Source organism: Gadus macrocephalus, chromosome 17, assembly GCF_031168955.1.
Source record: "Gadus macrocephalus chromosome 17, ASM3116895v1".
Taxonomy (NCBI): domain Eukaryota; kingdom Metazoa; phylum Chordata; class Actinopteri; order Gadiformes; family Gadidae; genus Gadus; species Gadus macrocephalus.
This window is the reverse complement of record NC_082398.1, coordinates 2,906,941-2,925,438: the sequence shown is the minus strand read 5'-3', so window position 1 is coordinate 2,925,438 and position 18,498 is coordinate 2,906,941. Positions and strand designations below refer to the sequence as shown.

General features: G+C 49.6%; 1 protein-coding gene across 1 annotated transcript in view; it reads right to left on the bottom strand.

The window, feature by feature from the left end:
* Positions 1–18,498, bottom strand: part of LOC132445712 (adhesion G protein-coupled receptor L3-like) — an 82,678-nt gene that overhangs the window by 40,389 nt on the left and 23,791 nt on the right. The window contains exons 6-11 of the mRNA XM_060035829.1: positions 12,895–12,948; positions 12,336–12,408; positions 11,956–12,279; positions 7,157–7,260; positions 2,810–2,995; positions 483–521 (exon numbers count right to left, since the gene is read on the bottom strand). Coding sequence (XP_059891812.1) covers positions 483–521; positions 2,810–2,995; positions 7,157–7,260; positions 11,956–12,279; positions 12,336–12,408; positions 12,895–12,948 — 780 coding nt within the window. The remainder of the gene's footprint in view (positions 1–482; positions 522–2,809; positions 2,996–7,156; positions 7,261–11,955; positions 12,280–12,335; positions 12,409–12,894; positions 12,949–18,498) is intronic.

The window sequence follows — 18,498 nt, the reverse complement described above, 5'->3', positions numbered from 1 at the left end:
TGGTTCATAATTACATCCGAGGCCAACCTGAGTGGGAGATTAAGTTCCCTTAATTCGACTAAAGACAGGGTAGGTACTCGACGATCCAGTAGCTGAAGTACAATGGATAGGGTTTGTTAAAACCAACCGCTACGCCGACCAAAAAGCACCAGCATCACTCTGGACCACAGGTTTGATTTTCCTTGACGCACCGCTTGAGAGATGTTGCACTTCCAGGAGACGTTATCTCTACAGAGAGCGAGGCACTCGCACACACAAATAATGCTCATCGTCGTGTTTTTCAGAGGGAATGTCGAGGATGGGGAAGAAAATAAAAACACTAAAGCACATCAGGAGAGGAGCAGGGCGAAACCACATCACCAAGGACTGCATGCGATGGAGGGGTGGGCCATGAATAATGGATGCATCACTGTTGCGGCGGATATGGTATGGGTACAAATACAAATGGAATCGACGGGTAAGTTGGGTCAAAGTCTCAATACCTGTACATAAAACCTGCAGGAGCGTTCCCTTTTCTGGAGCTGCAAATCCAAGGAGAATCACAGGGTTGAAGAAAAAAAGAAGAGCAATTAGCCGGGACAAATGCCATCACTTATAAAACAACAAACAACTAATGACCTGAAAGTTGTACAAAACTGTAGTGCCACGCGATTGAAACTAACGAGGTAAAGAGCCGCTCTCGTCATTAATTATACCCTCTTGCCTGGAAAGCTAAGCACCTTTCCCTAATTAGTAGGAGGCTTGCGTGGCCAGGGGCCGCTTGGGTCTAGACCTGGGAGACACCACCAAACACGCTTCTTAAGTTCCAAGGTGACTATTATATTTTATCTGCAGGTAAACGGACGTTACTTTTGCAGAAAGTAACGGCTTTTCTGTGATTTTACAACCGGCAGTTGTAAAATGTACCGCAATGCGCGATGACTCATCAAATCAGGGCGAGGAAGACCATTTAGATGAGGAAGAAAATAAAAACACCACAAAACAGATGTACCTCCGACAAGTAGGTCGGTACCCTGGCGCTTCCACTGTGCTTTCACGAATGAGAAGGCCTTCTTGAGCTTCCCGGCGGTGGCTAACGGCGCTAACGGTTAGCCCCTCACCGCCGAGTTAGCACAGTTAGCGTGGTTAACCCGTGTCACCTTGATCGTGAGGAGGGAGCCACTGATCGCACCGTTTGCCAATCCAATCCCCCTTTCCCTTTTTTTGTCCGCCCGGCGGAGTTCCGGTATCAAAGGAATCTTTAATTCGCTTAGCTCTGTGCAGATTGTGTCAAAGTGATTGAACATCGGGAGGTAAACATCAGCAACGCGCCAGACTGCTCCTGAAAGAGTTTCAGGCTCCTCTTTGTCTTTTGACTTTGGAGAAGCGAGGACAGGGAAGCATAATAGGAAATCTACGTTGTTCATCTCTATACCGCCCCGTTCATTGTCTTGTGTGTTTCCCGACGCTCTGCGGGGCCGATTCAACCAGGGAAAGCTTTAGGAGAAGACACGACGACTGCTGTCTGCTAAGGAGCCACGGTGGCTTTCGGTGATTTCCTCGTTAATCTTCATCAAACAGTGTTCGCGCCAGATCTCGCTCATTAAGGCCCTCATTATCGCCAGGGAAAAATGAAGTGCTACTGTGTCCCGTCACTCTCTCGAGTTTGGGCGCCTTTTTTATTTGATTTGTATTTTTCGAGTGGCATTATAAACTCAAGTTGCTCATCAGCACAAATTTGTTCCACGCGTTGCTCTTCTAAATAACCCTCCTCATCCCCTCTTGTCCATCTATCCTGAGCAGCGCTTCCACGGAGAAGACTGGCACTAAAAAAAATCTCAATGGGGGACAGCTGGGCCTTCCGCGTCACTGAAATGAAAGTGAAACCAAAACTAAATAAAAAGGGATGGGGTAACAGGTGTTCCCATTCCAAGGGCCTCGATCGAACATATTAACAGGCTGACATTTTCAATTCCACTTATGTTTGGTTGCTCTGCCGATGCATTCTGCTTTGCCTTACTGGTCCCTCTGGTATTCTCTGGGTGTTAATTGGAGACGAGTTGTCGCATTAGCTCCATCTTGAGTGAGATAAATTAATAATAATAGCACATTGAGAAGAGCTGGGCTTCTTCATTGCGCCTCATTTAAATATGTTATTTTGTGCGCTTACTGGTCAAAACCGAGTGGGGAATTTTTTTCTTTATCCATTCCTCTTTTTGTCCTTTTCAATGAGCATGACAGATATGCAGATATGCGGCAGATTACAGTTAAAAGTTATGTATAAGACAGCATGAAAGCCTAAGCTTTGCTAATGTTTTAGCATTCCCCCAGGGCAAAAAAAGGTTTACCCTCAGTGTTGTCTGCTGAACTTTTTAGACTAGCAGACTAGCATAAGAACTATGATTGAAGTCTCCCAAACTTGGACATTAACGAGGAACGCCTGCCAATACTGAGCGTTGATATCAAACAGTGTAGATACGTAAGGTAGGTTCGGTAGGGTTAATGTTTATCCTGGCTGTCAGCTACCGCCAGATCGCCAGAACGTGGAGAACATCGAGAAAGACAAAACACTTCGGGTCCGTTATCTCGCTCGAGCACCATCTTTTGAGGACACTCTTTTGGGAACGCTCTTGTGAGAACACTCTTGTGAGAACGCTCTTTTGAGAATGCTCTTTTGAGAACACTCTTTTGAGAATGCTCTGTCAAAGAATGCTCTATCGAGAACACACTTTCTTGAACGCTCTTTTAAGAATGTTCTTTCGAGAGCGCTCTTTCGAGAAACCTCTTTCGTGAACGCTCGTCCTCCCACCGCGGCCCGACTCGGGCGTACCTTGTTGAGGCTGCGCGCGGCGCTGTCCTTGCCGCCGGGCGTGAGGTTCCTCAGCTGCACGTCCAGCAGGTCCACCAGCTGCACCATGTGGCGCACAGTGGACGTGATGTCCCCCGCCTGGAGGTTGCTCTTGGTCTGCTCCGCCAGCTCGCGGGCGATGGCCGCCGCCGTCTCGCCTGCTTTGATCTGAGGGGGGAGTATGAGGGATTGGTCGCATTTTTTTTGATCCAAACTGAATCTGTAACTGAAACTGAAACTGAAACTGAAAGCGAAGTTGAAACTGAAACAAATTAAATCTGTAAATAGCTACATATGCTATGTTTATCATGCATGTTTACATAATATATGCATAACACATTTTCAGTTTTGGATTGCGTACATGATGACTATTTTTTAATACCATTGCATCTGATGGATTTTTTTTATCCAAACGCATGACAAGCATGGCGCCATATATAGAGTGTGTACCTGTACTTGATGTTTGTGATGCTATTTGGCTGATACATTCTCCGTCTGTCGACCGGGGGAACATTATGTGCAATTATCGCATGCAATGCTATCCTTTGGCCAAGAGCAAACCGGGGCCAATACAGATCCAGAGGCAATTATGAAATCAACCATTGCAAACATTTCCCTCGACAGCCATTATGAATCTGACGACATGCTATTTACAGATTTGTGAGGAAATGGGGGTGGTGTGTGTGTCGAGCATGGCAGATGCTGCCTTGTTTGTAATGGATTTTGTTCTGCTGTGTTGAGATGACATGGACTCCAGAAGACAAACTAAATATATATATAGACAGCACGTCGCACCCTTCGTTCACTTCACGAGGCCAAGAGGAAATGAGACAACTCAACTGCCAGGCTAAGCTTGTCCATATGTCGGGCGTACGGAGGACTAAACCTTGGTAAAGGATGGCCGCCATTATACACTTTCATGGCTTTCATGACAATTTTAATTTATGAATTAATTTATAAAGAAAATTCTTTCTTTAAAATCAACACTACCATTAACTCTGCTGCCTTTCCCTTATGGCAGGGCTTAATGACAAATGGCAATGGGCTTTGAACAAAGCACGTTATTCAATTATTCTGATATTTGCGAGATACAAACTCAATCTTAATAACGGTGTTGTCCCCATTATCTTTTATCGTATAACAATCGGGTGGCTCCAAATTAAAAAACATTATGTAAAACATCCTGGATTAAAATGAATAAATTTAAAGTTATTCAATCAATTAAAACAACAATATGTAAACAGATTGCTGTTGGCAATGCCCCCTCCTGCCGTTAATGCTATGACTTCTCCCTAATGGTCTTGTAGGTTGTTTGTGTGTTTGTGTTGACGTTGTCTTCACGGTGTGTTTGTTACCTTAGAGCCCGGCAAGCAAAGGAACTGTTGATTTATAGCTCTGTGGTGTTGACATCCACATTCACTGTTTTCCTCCCTTCTCTCCCACGACAGGTTCTGAATTCGGGTAAATAAACCCTTCATTTGCTCCTCCGTCTCCCCCCCCCCCCCCCCCCCGTTTGTCTCTCATGGTTTGTGCCTAGTTCCCTCGTGTCGGTGGAGTAGGCACATTTCTTCATCGTTTTTGGGAGCATTTTTTGAGTTTTCCAACCGACTTTCTACCTTCTTTATCTAGCTAGCTTTTATCTTTCTCTCCCTCGCACACACACACACACACACACACACACACACACACACACACACACACACACACACACACACACACACACACACACACACACACACACACACACACACACACACACACACACACACACATGCAAACCACCATCTCATCGAGCTCAAACCTTCTTTATTTCTTTCATATTTCCATTACCACATCCCAAAAAAAAACAGCAATGTGGTGTGCGCCTTCAAAAAATGCGTGTACCTCCATCATTCTATCACTTCAAAGCAGCGTAGACGATGTTACACTCAAAATTGCAAATGTTACCGCATCGATTTTTTTTCCCCCTCTTTCAACCGAATTATCAAAAAAACATATGAACAAAATCAAGATTATTTGGGGTTTGAAGTTTGTCGTGGAGACTGTGGACTGTCCTTAGCCCAGGACCTTAAAGACCTGCCGTCGAAGGGTATTTTGAAAGCCTCTCTATCCAGGTTGTGAATGATGTCATCACATCGGCCTGACTCACTCATCGATACGGTGAACGAGGTTCAAACTGTCGAGGATCTCAGCTCGCTGTTCAATCGGCTGAACAGCGATAGTGTTATATGTGTGTCGGGGAAGAGGGAGGGGGGGGGGGGGGGGGGGGGGAGTTTCCGGTTCCAATCCGATACTTTGATTACTGTAAGAGAAACCGCGGTGACATCACCTAACGGACCGCCTGATTTGCCGAGCCACTTGCCCTGATTGCCTCTGTTGTTTATTAATCAAGGCCAATTACATCATTCAGATTAGGACGCGTCTGTAGGACATCATGTCCGCTCTCGGAGCCGTTGCTCTCACTCTCTCGCCATCCATCTTCCTCCCAGTTTTCTCTCTCCATCACTATCTTCCCAATGGCTCCCTGTCCGTCTCTCACCATGTAGCGACCTCTCTCTCTCTCTCTCTCTCTCTCTCTCTCTCTCTCTCTCTCTCTCTCTCCATCACTCTCCCTGTCCCTCACTCTATCCCCCCTCTCTGTATCCGTCTTTAAATCTCTCTCTCTGCCCATCTATCTGTCCATGTTTCCTCTCTATCTCTCGTCCTCTCTCTATCTCGTCCTCTCCATTCTCCCTCTCTCTCCGTCTTTCGTCCTTTCTCTCTCTCCGTCTCTCGTCCTTTCTCTCTCTCTCTATCTCTCTCTCCGTCCATCAATCCATGTTTCCTCTCTATCTCTCTCTCTCTCTCTCTCTCGTCCTCGGTCAACAATAAAAGAAAAGAAAAAACCTGAGAGCCAATAGTGAATTCAAGAGCACTATTACCAGCTATACGACCAGCGGCGCATAAGCAATGAACCTCATAGCCGCTGTTCTAACAGCCTCAAAGAGCTGTAGCATTCACCGGAGGAGGGAACAATAAAGCACTGGACCAGGGACGGGGAGGAGGAGGGGGAGGAGGAGAGGGGGACGGGGAGGAGGAGGAGGAGGAGGAGGAGAGGGGGACGGGGAGGAGGAGGGGGAGGAGGAGGAGAGGGGGAGGGGGAGGAGGAGGAGGAGGAGGAGAGGGGGAGGGGGAGGAGGAGGAGGAGGAGGAGGAGGAGGAGGAGAGGGGGACGGGGAGGAGGAGGAGGAGGAGGAGGAGAGGGGGACGGGGAGGAGGAGGAGGAGGAGGAGAGGGGGACGGGGAGGAGGAGGAGGAGGACGCCGCCGAATGAACTTCAGCATAATGGCGCCGCGCGTCCGCAAAACAAACGTCCCACTCTGGCATTTTATGGCGCTCCTCAAGTGGCATTCTGCTTGGGAAAATTGCACCTGACACATTAATACCCCCTTCCTCCTCCGCCACCCACCCAGACATCCACTCTGCGAGACGCTGTTTAGCTAATAGGCCTGGCTGGTGGTGGTGTGCAACAGGCAGGGGTGTTCCAAGCCCCCGTGACACCCCCCGGGCGATGGGTGGACAGCGTGGTGGTTTTTAACCCTTTAAACCTTTTCCCCTATCAAAGCGTGGTGTGCGATGTCGTTAGATAGATTCAGGTGATGCGTGAAGTATATATCATGGAGTACTTCCGGCGAGGGAAAAACAAAGATATACGCAGGCTGTGTGTGGGGGGGGGGCTTTGCTGTGCCAGAACCGCATGCCTGGCCCATTAAGTATTACTAATGCCCTCGCAGACGATCTGAAGCGCTTCTTTATACTAAACAGCCTGTGACCGAGTGCCGCCCGCGGCTTTGTTATTCAGTGGAATCTCGACACCCCCGTGTACCGCGAGTTCTGTTGCCTTTTTGAGCGAGGCCTTTCGACTAATCAATACCTTAAACTGACCAATTAGGCTCCAGGGCGGGGATAAAAACCAAATTTCGGAGCGGTTTCTTTAAAACGGACGGACGGAGCGGTAATTGTGCTTTTTGAGCTCAGGGGCCGCTCTGCTTCTTTTCTCAACCCAACTCTGAAAGTATATATTATTTACAGAGTTATATTCAAAGGCCAAGCGCATACGTCCTAATGAGTGAATCGAGCCGAAATCAGGTGATTTATTCAAGCCGCTTGTTGCAGCGTGTCTGTCCAGAGGCTGGGCTGGGAACAAGAGTGTCGTTTTGCCTGAGCGGTTCACAGGGTTGTTTCAAACGAGGAACCGAGCGGGCGTGTTGCGCTCTTTGAAGGCCAGGCTCCGGCTACAGCGGGGAGGAGAGGTTGCCGTGGCGACGACAGTGGTGGGTGGGTGTGTACCTTCTGGCTGATGATGTTGACCCAGGGGGAGGTGCAGTTGCTGAGGTCGGGCCCCTGGGGGTCCCAGTAGCCCTCGGGCCCCACACACGTGTACGTGGCCACCCCTGTGGGGGGGGGAGAGAGAGAGACAGAGAGCGAGTGAGGAATTAAACGAGAAGGACAACGAGAAGGATGGGAAAAGGAGAAAATAAATAGTAAACACAAACAGAATGGAGAAGAAGAAGAAGAAAGAGAAGAGAAATAATGAAAAACAGAGACGGGAAGAAAAACAGGACATGTGGGTCAGTGACAACATAATGAAGCTTCGCTCTGACCCTGGAATTCAATTTGAGGCGTGACGTAATGCCTCTGATGAAACAGGGCAGCTCCTGGCCTGTGATTTATAACCTGTGTGTGTGTGTGTGTGTGTGTGTGTGTGTGTGTGTGTGTGTGTGTGTGTGTGTGTGTGTGTGTGTGTGTGTGTGTGTGTGTGTGTGTGTGTGTGTGCCACAACACACACACTTGTCAACGTTCAGGATCGAGAGACCATGTGCAAGAGTGTGCTCCAGTTAATGCAATCCCTCTGGGCCAAAGCAAGCCTGTTTACTTACTCAATGTTGCCCATCGTCACTTTACACACACACTGCGTTCCCGTTTCACCCCCCGCTACCCTACACACTATCACACAACGCCCTTCCTCCCTCAGGACGCCGCTCAGCGACAGATCACACATATCATTCCCTTAGTTAATCTAGTACCTAGATGGGGACCAAAGAAAGGATTAATCAAACCCGATTAATTTGCTGACTCCGATTGTAATCGGACACTTTTGTTTTTATCGCAAAGACTGTGAAACCGGATCGTGTTTGTCGTCACCTGACGCCTGCTAAGTTGACGCCGGTGAGTGGCTCTTGGAGAGCGAGAGACGGCCTAGACTTTGAAAACAGGACGATTCAACAGGTGTTTTTGACAAAGATTTCAGAAGATGATGAACTGCTATTGATACTGAGCTGGGGACGGCAGTTTAGGTTTTAGAGCTCTGAGTCAGTGTTTTCCTTAACAGTACATCAGCGTAATCGTCGAAGACTTCATCAGGGCCGGTTTGCTTTTGTGTGACGGACGTCGCCATGGAAACGAACGGTGAGCAGACTTCCGACTGCGGCGTCATGGAAGCCAGACTCAAACCAGCCGGCAGGCTTCCTGTTGCCCAGCTCAGCAGAAACCGGTGGTCTTTGTGATTCAGCCGGGCGTGGCCTGGGATTTCCCGCCGTGTGACAGCCAGGAATATTTGAGTGCAAGGAAGCAACGCGTGAGGCCCTATTCACCTTCTGTGCCTTCCTGTGGCGGAGCGCAGAAAGGTTGGCTCGGTTGTATTCTCCGGGACATAAAGGAGATAAAATGAAAGAAAGGGTGACCCCCTCGCTGAAGGGGAAAGGGCTTGTTTCCAGCGCAGGGCGAAGGCGCACCCTCTTTTCTAACATTTTCAGCAGAAATAAAAATCGTTTTCTGTTGGATATGGATTTATTTTCAAATACTGTTGTTGTGACGTTAGATCATTTTCGTGAGTTTCTTTTAGTCATGCTCTCGTTTTGAATTTGTGTCTCTTTTTAAGTCTACCGAGGTCTTGAACTTTCTGCTTTGACTCAATTCCCCATCTGGGCTGACTGAAGCACTGCTCTTATCTAGCTCTTAATTCTGCTGAACTTTCTCCCCCGGAATGATGTAACATGTAATTAATACAAATAAGGGGCTATTTGAATTTTGTTGAAACTTCAGTTTCATTTCCAGAGACGGAATTGGGAATTGACTTCAAGGGCATGGGAGAATATACACTTGTTTCCCCTCACCATTGACGGCAGTGATTGGGGACAAAAAGAAAACCGCATAATGGACCTGTCCTTGTTTATGCCCTGGGGTATGGGTATGGGGGGGGAAGAAAGAAAGAGAGACAGAGAGAGAGAGAGAGAGACAGAGACAGAGACAGAGACAGAAAGAGAGAGAGGGAGAGAGAGAGAGAGAGACAGAGACAGAGACAGAGACAGAGACAGAGAGAGAGAGAGAGAGAGAGGGAGAGGGAGAGGGAGAGGGAGAGGGAGAGACAGAGACAGAGACAGAGAGAGAGAGAGAGAGGAAGGAGGGGACATGACACGGACATTAACCGATATATACGGTTAATGTCCGTATTTTAGTTTGATGTTTTGTTTGACACAGTTTGATGATTGACACTTAATTTCCTACATCTAGTCCAGCTCGGACAGCCCGGCGCGTGATGAGTTCATCAGATAGACCTTTCCGCAGTACCCCGTCCAGAATGAGATGAAAAAAAACCTGAGTCTGAGCCTCGACAGATAGACAGATGGAGAGGAAGGGGAAAGGAGAGAGCAGAAAATAAAGAGAGGGACACAGAGATAGATAGGGGTTGCAGGAGAGATGGAACAATGATGACAGAGAGAGAGCGAGAGCCAGAGAGAAAGAAAGAGAGAGAGTGCGAGACAGAGAGAGAGCGAGACAGAGAGAGAGAGAGACAGAGAGAGAGAAAGAGAGAGACAAAGCGAGAGAGAGAGAGAGAGAGAATGAACCAGAGCGAGAGAGAAATAGAAACAGCGGGAGAGAAAGAGAAAGAAAGAGCGAATGAGAGGGCTAGACAGAAAGAAAAACAGCGAGGGAGAAAGAGAGAGAGAGAGAGAGAGAGAGATTGAAGGTCGGATGGATGCGGCAAGAGGAAAACTTTTCAAAGTGCGTTCGAAGGGCGGAGAGCTCTCGGCGTAGCAACGGCGTAGCTACGGCGGCGGCGGCGGCGGCGTTCCCGGGACACGGCCGTCTCAGGAGCACGTGCCGGCAGAGAGACCAAAGTCGGGGAAAAACGCGCGCCTCTCATCTCGCCTGATGAGGGCAGCTCGCGAGGTCTCGAAGGCGCCTCTGTTGATCATTAGCGAGGGGTACGTGCGTCCGTGTTTGTGTTGGTGTGTGTGCGTGCATGCCGATGTGTTTGCGTTTTTCTGGCTTCCATCGGAGACGAGACGGAATCACAAACAAGACACCGCGGCCCGCAGCCGTCACCCAGAGTCAGCGCGACGCTCCGCCATCTGGAGGTTTCAAACAAGATGGAGGCTCCTCCACCGCAGACAAGAAATGACCCCTAAACGCTTCATAGTTTGTACTTTGCATGCTTTATTATACAGCGAGATAGAGAGGAAGGTATGGGAGGCAGAGGGGGGGACATGCAGCAATGGACCACGGACAGGAATCGAACCCGGGTCGCCGCGTTCAGGATTGAGCCTTATCATTTGTATTTTTATCAAAGTCTGTGCTGCCTTAGATGTAATAGTCTCCAAGTCTTTATTTAAACACTCCTGGCCAAGCAGGCCAACCCACCAGGTACCTACCTGGCGGTGTGACGGAGTGAAGGCATTGATTCCCTCTCGCTGTTTGGCGGCTAATTAAAAAACGATTAGTGGAGCGCCCCGGGCCTTTCTTTAAGCTTGTGGGGCTTTCATCCTTTGCTCGCCTAGTGTGACCCCATGACCTTTGACCTCTGGGGGGTCGTACCTACATTCCGAATCAGCACTCTCTCTATCGGGTCCCACAGTCATATACCGTGCTTTTTTTAACATTACAATTGGTACTTTTGATTGGGGGGGATACATTCATCTGTTTTTGATGAATGTGAGGGAGAGTTCCGTTTTTTAAAAGCTTTGATCCATGTTCATCCTACTGCAATTGAATTACTCATTTAATTTCATTCTCATTAGTTAAGACTTTTCCGTTTTAAAACACAAATTCATGGATGCATCTTCTTTTAGCGAAGAGATCGTTTCTTTGTTCACTTTGAAACATTAACATATATTTATTTGTCCATAAGACACCAAAGATACCGTTCTTCTCTTTTCAATGATTATTCCTACTTAATATTGGATTATATTATCACTCATTGTCGCGCTCTGCAGACGCGCATTGTGTGAAGAAAAGATCCTTAAGTCTTGCATCTTACGTCGCTCTCTGCAACGATACCTTGGCAGAAATGAAGGCCGGCATTAATAATGAGCTGCCAATGAGACAGAACCACACAAACAAAGAACGCCAGCGCTCGTAACGGCGACGACTGTGAATGTGTTTACAGCTAAATGAAGCTGGCTAATTGTTTCCTGCAAGTGAGAGAAACAAGAGATTTTCTAGAGAGAGTGCGTGTCCGGTGCGTGTGTGTGTGTGTGTGTGTGTGTGTGTGTGTGCGTGTGCGTGTGCGTGTGCGCTTAAGCCAACGCATCTGTCATTTTAAAAAACAAACGCGGCTATCTTCCGCCTTCGCCCGTCTCTGACGGTCTGAATGACGCGGGCGTAGAGAATCAGAAGCGACAGGATGGAGCCGCGAAGAATACAGGAAGTGGTAGACACCAGCGACCAATGAAAGGAGGGACATTCATGTCAGGGAGACTTGTTTGGGACGCACAGAGGAAAGGTCTCAGGTTCGATCCCAAAAGTTGACTTAAGTAAGAGCCCTAGCCCCTACCTGTGACCCCTTACCCCTAGCCCATACCTGTGACCCCTGACCCCTACCTGCGACCCCTGACCCTTAGCCCCTACCTGCGACCCCTGACCCTACCTGGGACCGCTGACCCCTTCCTACGTATAAATGACCAATAGGCTGCTCTGGATAAAAGTTTGAAAATAGTGAAAGGTTAATAAAACAATAAAGAATCATGAATCAGTCTACTATGTAGTGCTGCACTGTCACTAACCCCAATCTCCGCCCCCCCCCCCCCCCCCCCCCCCCCCCCCGAAAAAAAAACGAAACGGAAACAAATCACCAAAAAGCGGTTTACCCAGAGTCCCCGGGGGGCAGGGCATCCGGGCCGCCAGGCCCTGGGTGGTGCGGGGCCAGGACACGTCCGCCATCACCATGGCGACGCAGTTCTCCACCCGGACGGCGGGCAGGCGGGAGGAGGCCGGCGAGCGGCTGGCGCCCTCGGGCACGAAGGCCTGCGCCGGCGTGAGGGGCTGGGCCGCGCCCGTGGTCCTGGTGACGGTGGCGGTGGCGGTCGTCGTCCTCGCGGTGACCCGGGCGTTGCCGTTACCGGCGGCGACGGTGGTGGTGGTGCCGCCGCCGCCGCCGGGGGGCCTGACGGTGCCCGGGCCCCCCGCGGGTCAGGGCGGAGGTGCCGCTGCCCACGGCGACGGCGGTGGAGGTGGTGCCGGTCGTCACGGTGACGGGCGGGGCGCGGGGGGTTGGTGCGGGTGGCGGCGTCCTGGAACACCATCACGGAGGAGGAGGGACTCTGTGGGGGGGGGGGGGGGGGGGGGGGGAGGGAGGAGGCGGAGGCGAGACGTCAGAACGAGACGCAGACACAGAAATGGTACACGGACTGCATTTAGCTAGCGCTTTGATCCGAAGAGCTTTACAATATCGCCTGACATCCACCCATTCATACACTCATTCACAGACCGACGGCAGAGTCAGCCACGCAGGGCGCCAGCCAGCTCGTCGGGAGCAGTCGGGGTGAGGTGTTTCGCTCAAAGACACCTCGACACTCCGAGCCGGGGATCGAACTAGCAGCCTTTGCTGCTACCAGCCAACCCGCTCTACCTTCTCGGCTACTGCCGCACCCGGGAAGAGCGGGAGAACTCGGTGAAGAAACAGGATTGGAAGTCAGCGAGACGGGGAGAGATGTAAGTGCCTCAATGTGTTTCTCCCGGATGAATGAAATGTAATTATTGCACAACAGCGTGGAGACACTCGCTGTTGTTCTGTTTTCTCCCCCCACCGTAGATTTGTCTCCGCGCTGGAGCCTCACGTTCCCCGTGCTGTGGGAGTGAGACTGGTAGGTAACACAGCGGGGGGGCAGGGTGGGGGGTAATTCAGTCCGCTCTCTTTGGATGGGCGTTCAAAAGAGAGTGCTGTGAAGCCTCCAATGAATACGTATGTCCTCAGCCGACCTCCACGATACACACACACACAACGAAAGCAACACGCTACGGACAACACTACCTGACAAACAACACACACACTACTGACACACACAACACACTACAGACTAAGGGTCAGACATGAGGACATGCATGAGCCATGTAGCTCCTCAGGCCCTGTTCGGTGTGTGTGTTTGTGTGCGCTTGCGTGTGTGTGTGTGTTTTCATTTGCTTGAACGTGTGTGCTTGTGCGTGTGTGTGTGAGCTTGCATGCGCACATTTGTGTGTGTTTGTGCGCGTGTGTTCGCGCGTGCGTGTGTGTGCGTGCGAATGCGTGTGCTTGCATGGGTGTGTGTGTTTGTGTGTGTTTTCATGAGCTTGAACTTGTGTGCTTGTGCCTGTGTGCACGCGTGTTTGTGCGTACGTGTTTGTGCTTGTGTCTGTGTGCGTGTGCGCTTGCATGTGTGCGTGTGTACGTATGTGTGTGCGTGCTTGTGTGTGTGTGCGTGCTTGTGTGTGTGTGCGTGCTTGTGTGTGTGTGTGTGTGTGTGTGTGTGCGTGTGCACGTGTGTCTGTGCGTACGTGTTGATGCTCGTGTCTGTGTGCGTGTGCGCTTGCATGTGTGCGTGTGTACGTATGTGTGTGTGCTTGTGTGTACGTGTGTGTGTGTGTGTGTGCTTGTGTGTGTGTGTGTGTGAGTGTGTGAGTGTGAGTGTGAGTGTGTGTGTGTGTGTGTGTGTGTGTGTGTGTGTGCGTGTGTGTGTGTGTGTGTGTGCGTGCTTGTGTGTGCGTGTGTGTGTGTGTGTGTGTGTGTGTGCGTGCTTGTGTGTGCGTGTGCATGTGTGTGTGTGTGTGTGTGTGTGTGCGTGCTTGTGTGTGTGTGTGTGTGTTGGGGCTGAGGGGGGGGGATAAGTGCACATGGTCCCCCGTGTTGGGTCGCTGTGCGCCGGCTGGGGCGAGGGGATAAGCCGGGGGGATTACTCTGCTTCCTGGTTGTCGGGCGCTTCCGGGCCCCCCCGGCCCTCATGGGGGACCCGGGCTAATGTCCCTGTTTAACTGAGCTGCTGGCCAGGAGGGGGGTCGCCGTGGAAACCAAACACACACTAGTGCGTACACACACACACACACACACACACACACGTGTGCTCGTGCTTCGGATGAAAGTGTAGAGATATAAGAGTGTACATGCTTGAAGGCTCAATACCTTGACACTAAAACACACACTGCGGTTAAACATGGTCTCACACACGCACACACAAACAAACACAGACACAGACACAGACACACACACACACACACACACACACACAATCGAAACACACACCCCCTCCATGACATTCCCTCATCAATCAATCAGCCTTCCCACCCACATGTTAATTTGTTCTTCGTTTTGCTCCCTTGGTGAAAAAGGATTAGCAGTTACATGACATTAGCCCTACGGCCATGCTAGCTCATTAGACGCAAAGGCATAAGTGAGGAGTGTGTTACAGCACGGCAGCCTCGAACAATGACTAATCAAGACCCTTCAAACTCCCGATCGAGAGCGAAGCGAGCGGAGTTCGTTGAGTTCCCGGTGACGTACGGCTTTCATTGAGTGGCTGAACCGCTAACTAGTGCATCAACTCTTACACAAGGTTCACTTGAGGTCAACGAAGTCCAGAAAATGAACAGATACATTCCCGTCATGTTAACGCGGGCGATAGCTGCCCAGGTGAAAACTGAACAACAACAATGGCCACTGACAGCTCTATCACCTCACCAGACCCCCAGTGTAACCACAGCCGACCACAAGCCTCAGTTTACCCAGCTCTTAAAGGTGTTCCACGATAAACAGTTAACAATAAAGCCGACAGTAAAGAGGTTAAAAAAACCTCCGCAAAAAAACTGACAATATACAGATGCAAAACTCAGTCGACAATAAACAGATACGAAGACCGACTGAAACCTCCCACACTGCCGAAATAATTTGTTGTCTTGTTTGTGTTATAAGCAGACACCAAACAGATACAAAAACAGCCGACAACGACTGATTAGGCAAACTCACCACCCACCGCCAGAATAACTTGTTGTCGTGTTCGTGTGTGTGTGTGTGTGTGTGTGTGTGTGTGTGTGTGTGTGTGTGTGTGTGTGTGTGTGTGTGTGTGTGTGTGTGTGTGTGTGTGTGTGCGTTGTGTTAACCTCCGCAGGTATATCCGGTACGACTGAGCAGCCATTTCATCAATGGAGTGAAACGTTTACAAGCGTTTAATCACAAAATAAGCACCCAGCTTGTTCCCTCTGTGTGTGTGTGTGTGCGTGTGTGTCTGTGTGTGTGTGTTTTTTTTTCCTTCAAACCCAGTCACCTGGAAATGTCATTCGCAGAGCAACTTCTAATAATCCTTTATGAGAACATGGAGATAATATATAATGGGAGTGGTGTCACGCAAGAGATACACTGCACTTAAACGCGCCTCTGAACACGAGTGCACGCACACAGACACACATGCACACATGCACACACTAACACGCGCACGTGCACAAACAGCCCATGGCCGGCCATGCGACAAGTCCAAGCAAAAACTGTTTTTGATTTCTTCCCAAACAAGTCTTTAACATTGGCGGCAAACGTCTCCGTCGCCACGCCGATCTCCGTTAACATTCTGCCGCGGGTCGGAGGGGGGGGGGGGGGGGGGGGCATCGCATTGATCTGTGTCACTGCCACATGCCTCCGCTCTCTCTTTGGATGCGAGGAGGAAGTAAAGTAGGACACGGAGACGGAGACGCGAGCGGGAACAAACGGTCATGTTGCTCGATGAGCCGAGCCGCGGGGGGAAAAAAGACAACCGCCGCGTGTGTGGTGGTTGGTGTTTCGTATCGGTGTAGCGGGCCTGTGTGTTGTGTGTTGGGGACCTGGGGAGTTTAACGCTCCGGTGCGGCCATCTTGGAACAAGGCAGTAGCTGGTTGGGGGTTTGGATCCAAGATGGTGCTTGGTATGTATAGATATTATTGAGACTCGAGAAAGCCTGAATTTTAAGTTAACCACTCATCTCCTTCAAACTGTCATGTTTCTCCCGCTCAGCCGGTTTTGAACGGCAGGAAGGAACGGAGTGAACGTTTTTAAAGAAATACCCACGAGTAAATGTTGAGGGAGATGGAGAGCGCGAGAGAGAGCGAGCGTGAGAGCGAGATAGATGCCATGGTTGCAATCAAATCATTAGTGGCCATGCCCACCTTTTTAAAACCACTCGGTACTATTCTAGTCCGTGTCACGTTGGAATAGGTAAGGGTCACCATGGAAACACGACATCCGCTTTCTAATTGAGTCACCACTCGTCCCACGCTATCCCAGGCATGACACTCGAACTCAACCTTGGCAAAAAATGGTTATGAGGCAATGAGAGCCATGTCAAGGTTGGCTCAGGACACAGTGTACCACCAGCATTAGTGCCAGTAGTAGCAGGAGTTGAGGTCCGTGGTGAAGCGACCTGCGGTGGATAACAACCAGGGGCCCATTGTGGCACTAGATGGTTCCGCTTGTTAGAAGGAGAAGAAGATAAACAGAAAAAGCGCACGGCTACCAACTCCTGATAAAATAGCAGAGGAATGCAAGGCAGCGTTGACACAGAATTAAGTATGGGATGGCATGAATGCGGGCTGTAGAATGGAGCTGCAGTTTCCTCTCTTTAACACGAATGCCACTTTTTTTGTGAAAAAATATTCTCCCCGAGATGTACAAGAGATGGGGATGAAGAAAGACAGAAATTGCAACTCGGGCAAAACTGGATGTCATTTTGGTCGTGTATAAACACCCCCCCCCCAAAAAGAAAAAGGGAGGCATCATTGTGGACTTGAGCCACATAGATTCAACACACACACACACACACACATACACACACACGCACCCTCACACACATGCACCTTCACACACACACACACACACACACACACACACACACACACACCGAACGCACACACGTGGCACAAAGCTCCTTGGGGACACAAAGACACACAACACACAACCCAACACACAAAAACACGCACGTTGTTTCTTTGGAAAAGGTACAAGGACATTTTGTTGTGCTTGGCCGGTTTCCTTTGCCCCGTCACAAAAAAGGGTGGTAGTGGGGGTGATGGTGAGGGTGGAGGTGGTGGTGGTGGGGGGGGGGGGGGGGGCAGTGAAAACAGCCGTCCGGTTCAGTGTGTGCGGGGGCTGGGTGATATTTAGTATTCTGTAAAGGGCTGTTTCTGTGACCTGCTGCTTTGGTGGCAGAAATCTGTTCCGGCCGAGCCGGGCAAAAATATATATCTCTATATCTGAGAACACAGCGGGCACGCGAACACATGACCGCTGATGTCTCGTTCCCGTCCCCTCCTACTTAGCCTCGGCTCCCAAGCACGCTCTTAAACACAGCTGAGTTCGAGCACCTCAAGTTCACCCTGATTATCAACCAGGGTGAGACCAGGACACCAGTGAAGCTATGGTACATAGTCCCCAGTACTGGGAAAACCATTGGCGCTATAGTCCCAGTACTGGGAGACGAGTGTCGCTGTGGCACATAGTCCAAGTACTGGGAGACCAGCACAGCTACGGTCCCAAGTGCTGGGAGACCAGTGAAGCTATACTCCGCAGTACTGGGAGATCATTGAAGCTATAGTCCCCAGTAGCTATAGCTATGGGACATGTTTCAGAATCTGCTCTTTTTCGTGAGTAAAAAAATTCCCGTCCTTGACTCTCTGATCCATTTGGAACTCACCGTTTTATTGCATAAAGCAGAATCATGATATATTTTTTCACAACCTCAAATATATTCATCATACATATTCATCCTACGGATATTTTAACTAGGGGGTCAGATATTTACATAATGGTGCAGGCGTTGAACAATGTATCAGCGTTAAATACTAATGACATAACAGAGGCTTCAATTCAATTATAAATATACACCATTACTGTCCATATGCGCGGCAATTAATGGTAATGCTATCCAGCCCCATGCTTGGGGCAGAATCCCATTACAACGCCGTTCAAAACCTTTACCACAAAAGGACAGTCTTACACATTTCACACAAAGACTGCAAGTTTTCTTCTCAAATAATCCAACCCCCCCACCACCACCCCCACCACAACCCAACACCACAACCCAACACTTCACCAGTCATCCATGCTCCGCTTCAAAAACATCATGTGCCCCTTTTTTTTGTTGTTGCCCGAGAACGAAATAAAGATAGAATGAACAAAAGACTGTAGAAGGGAGTTGGGGGGAGTTACGGTGCACTCAGTGTTCACTGTGCTCAGTTTCAAAGCTTTCGGTCTTAGCTAATTAGTCGGGGGCTGGCTGCGAGTCGTATCCGACCAAGAGAAAGGTCTCAAAACGCTGTCTTTTCCATTGACTTTTCTATTGAAAGTTAGGATAAAAGCTACTTCTGAGGATGAAAGGAAAGATTGATACAATCTCAAGGTCTACTATATATATATATACAT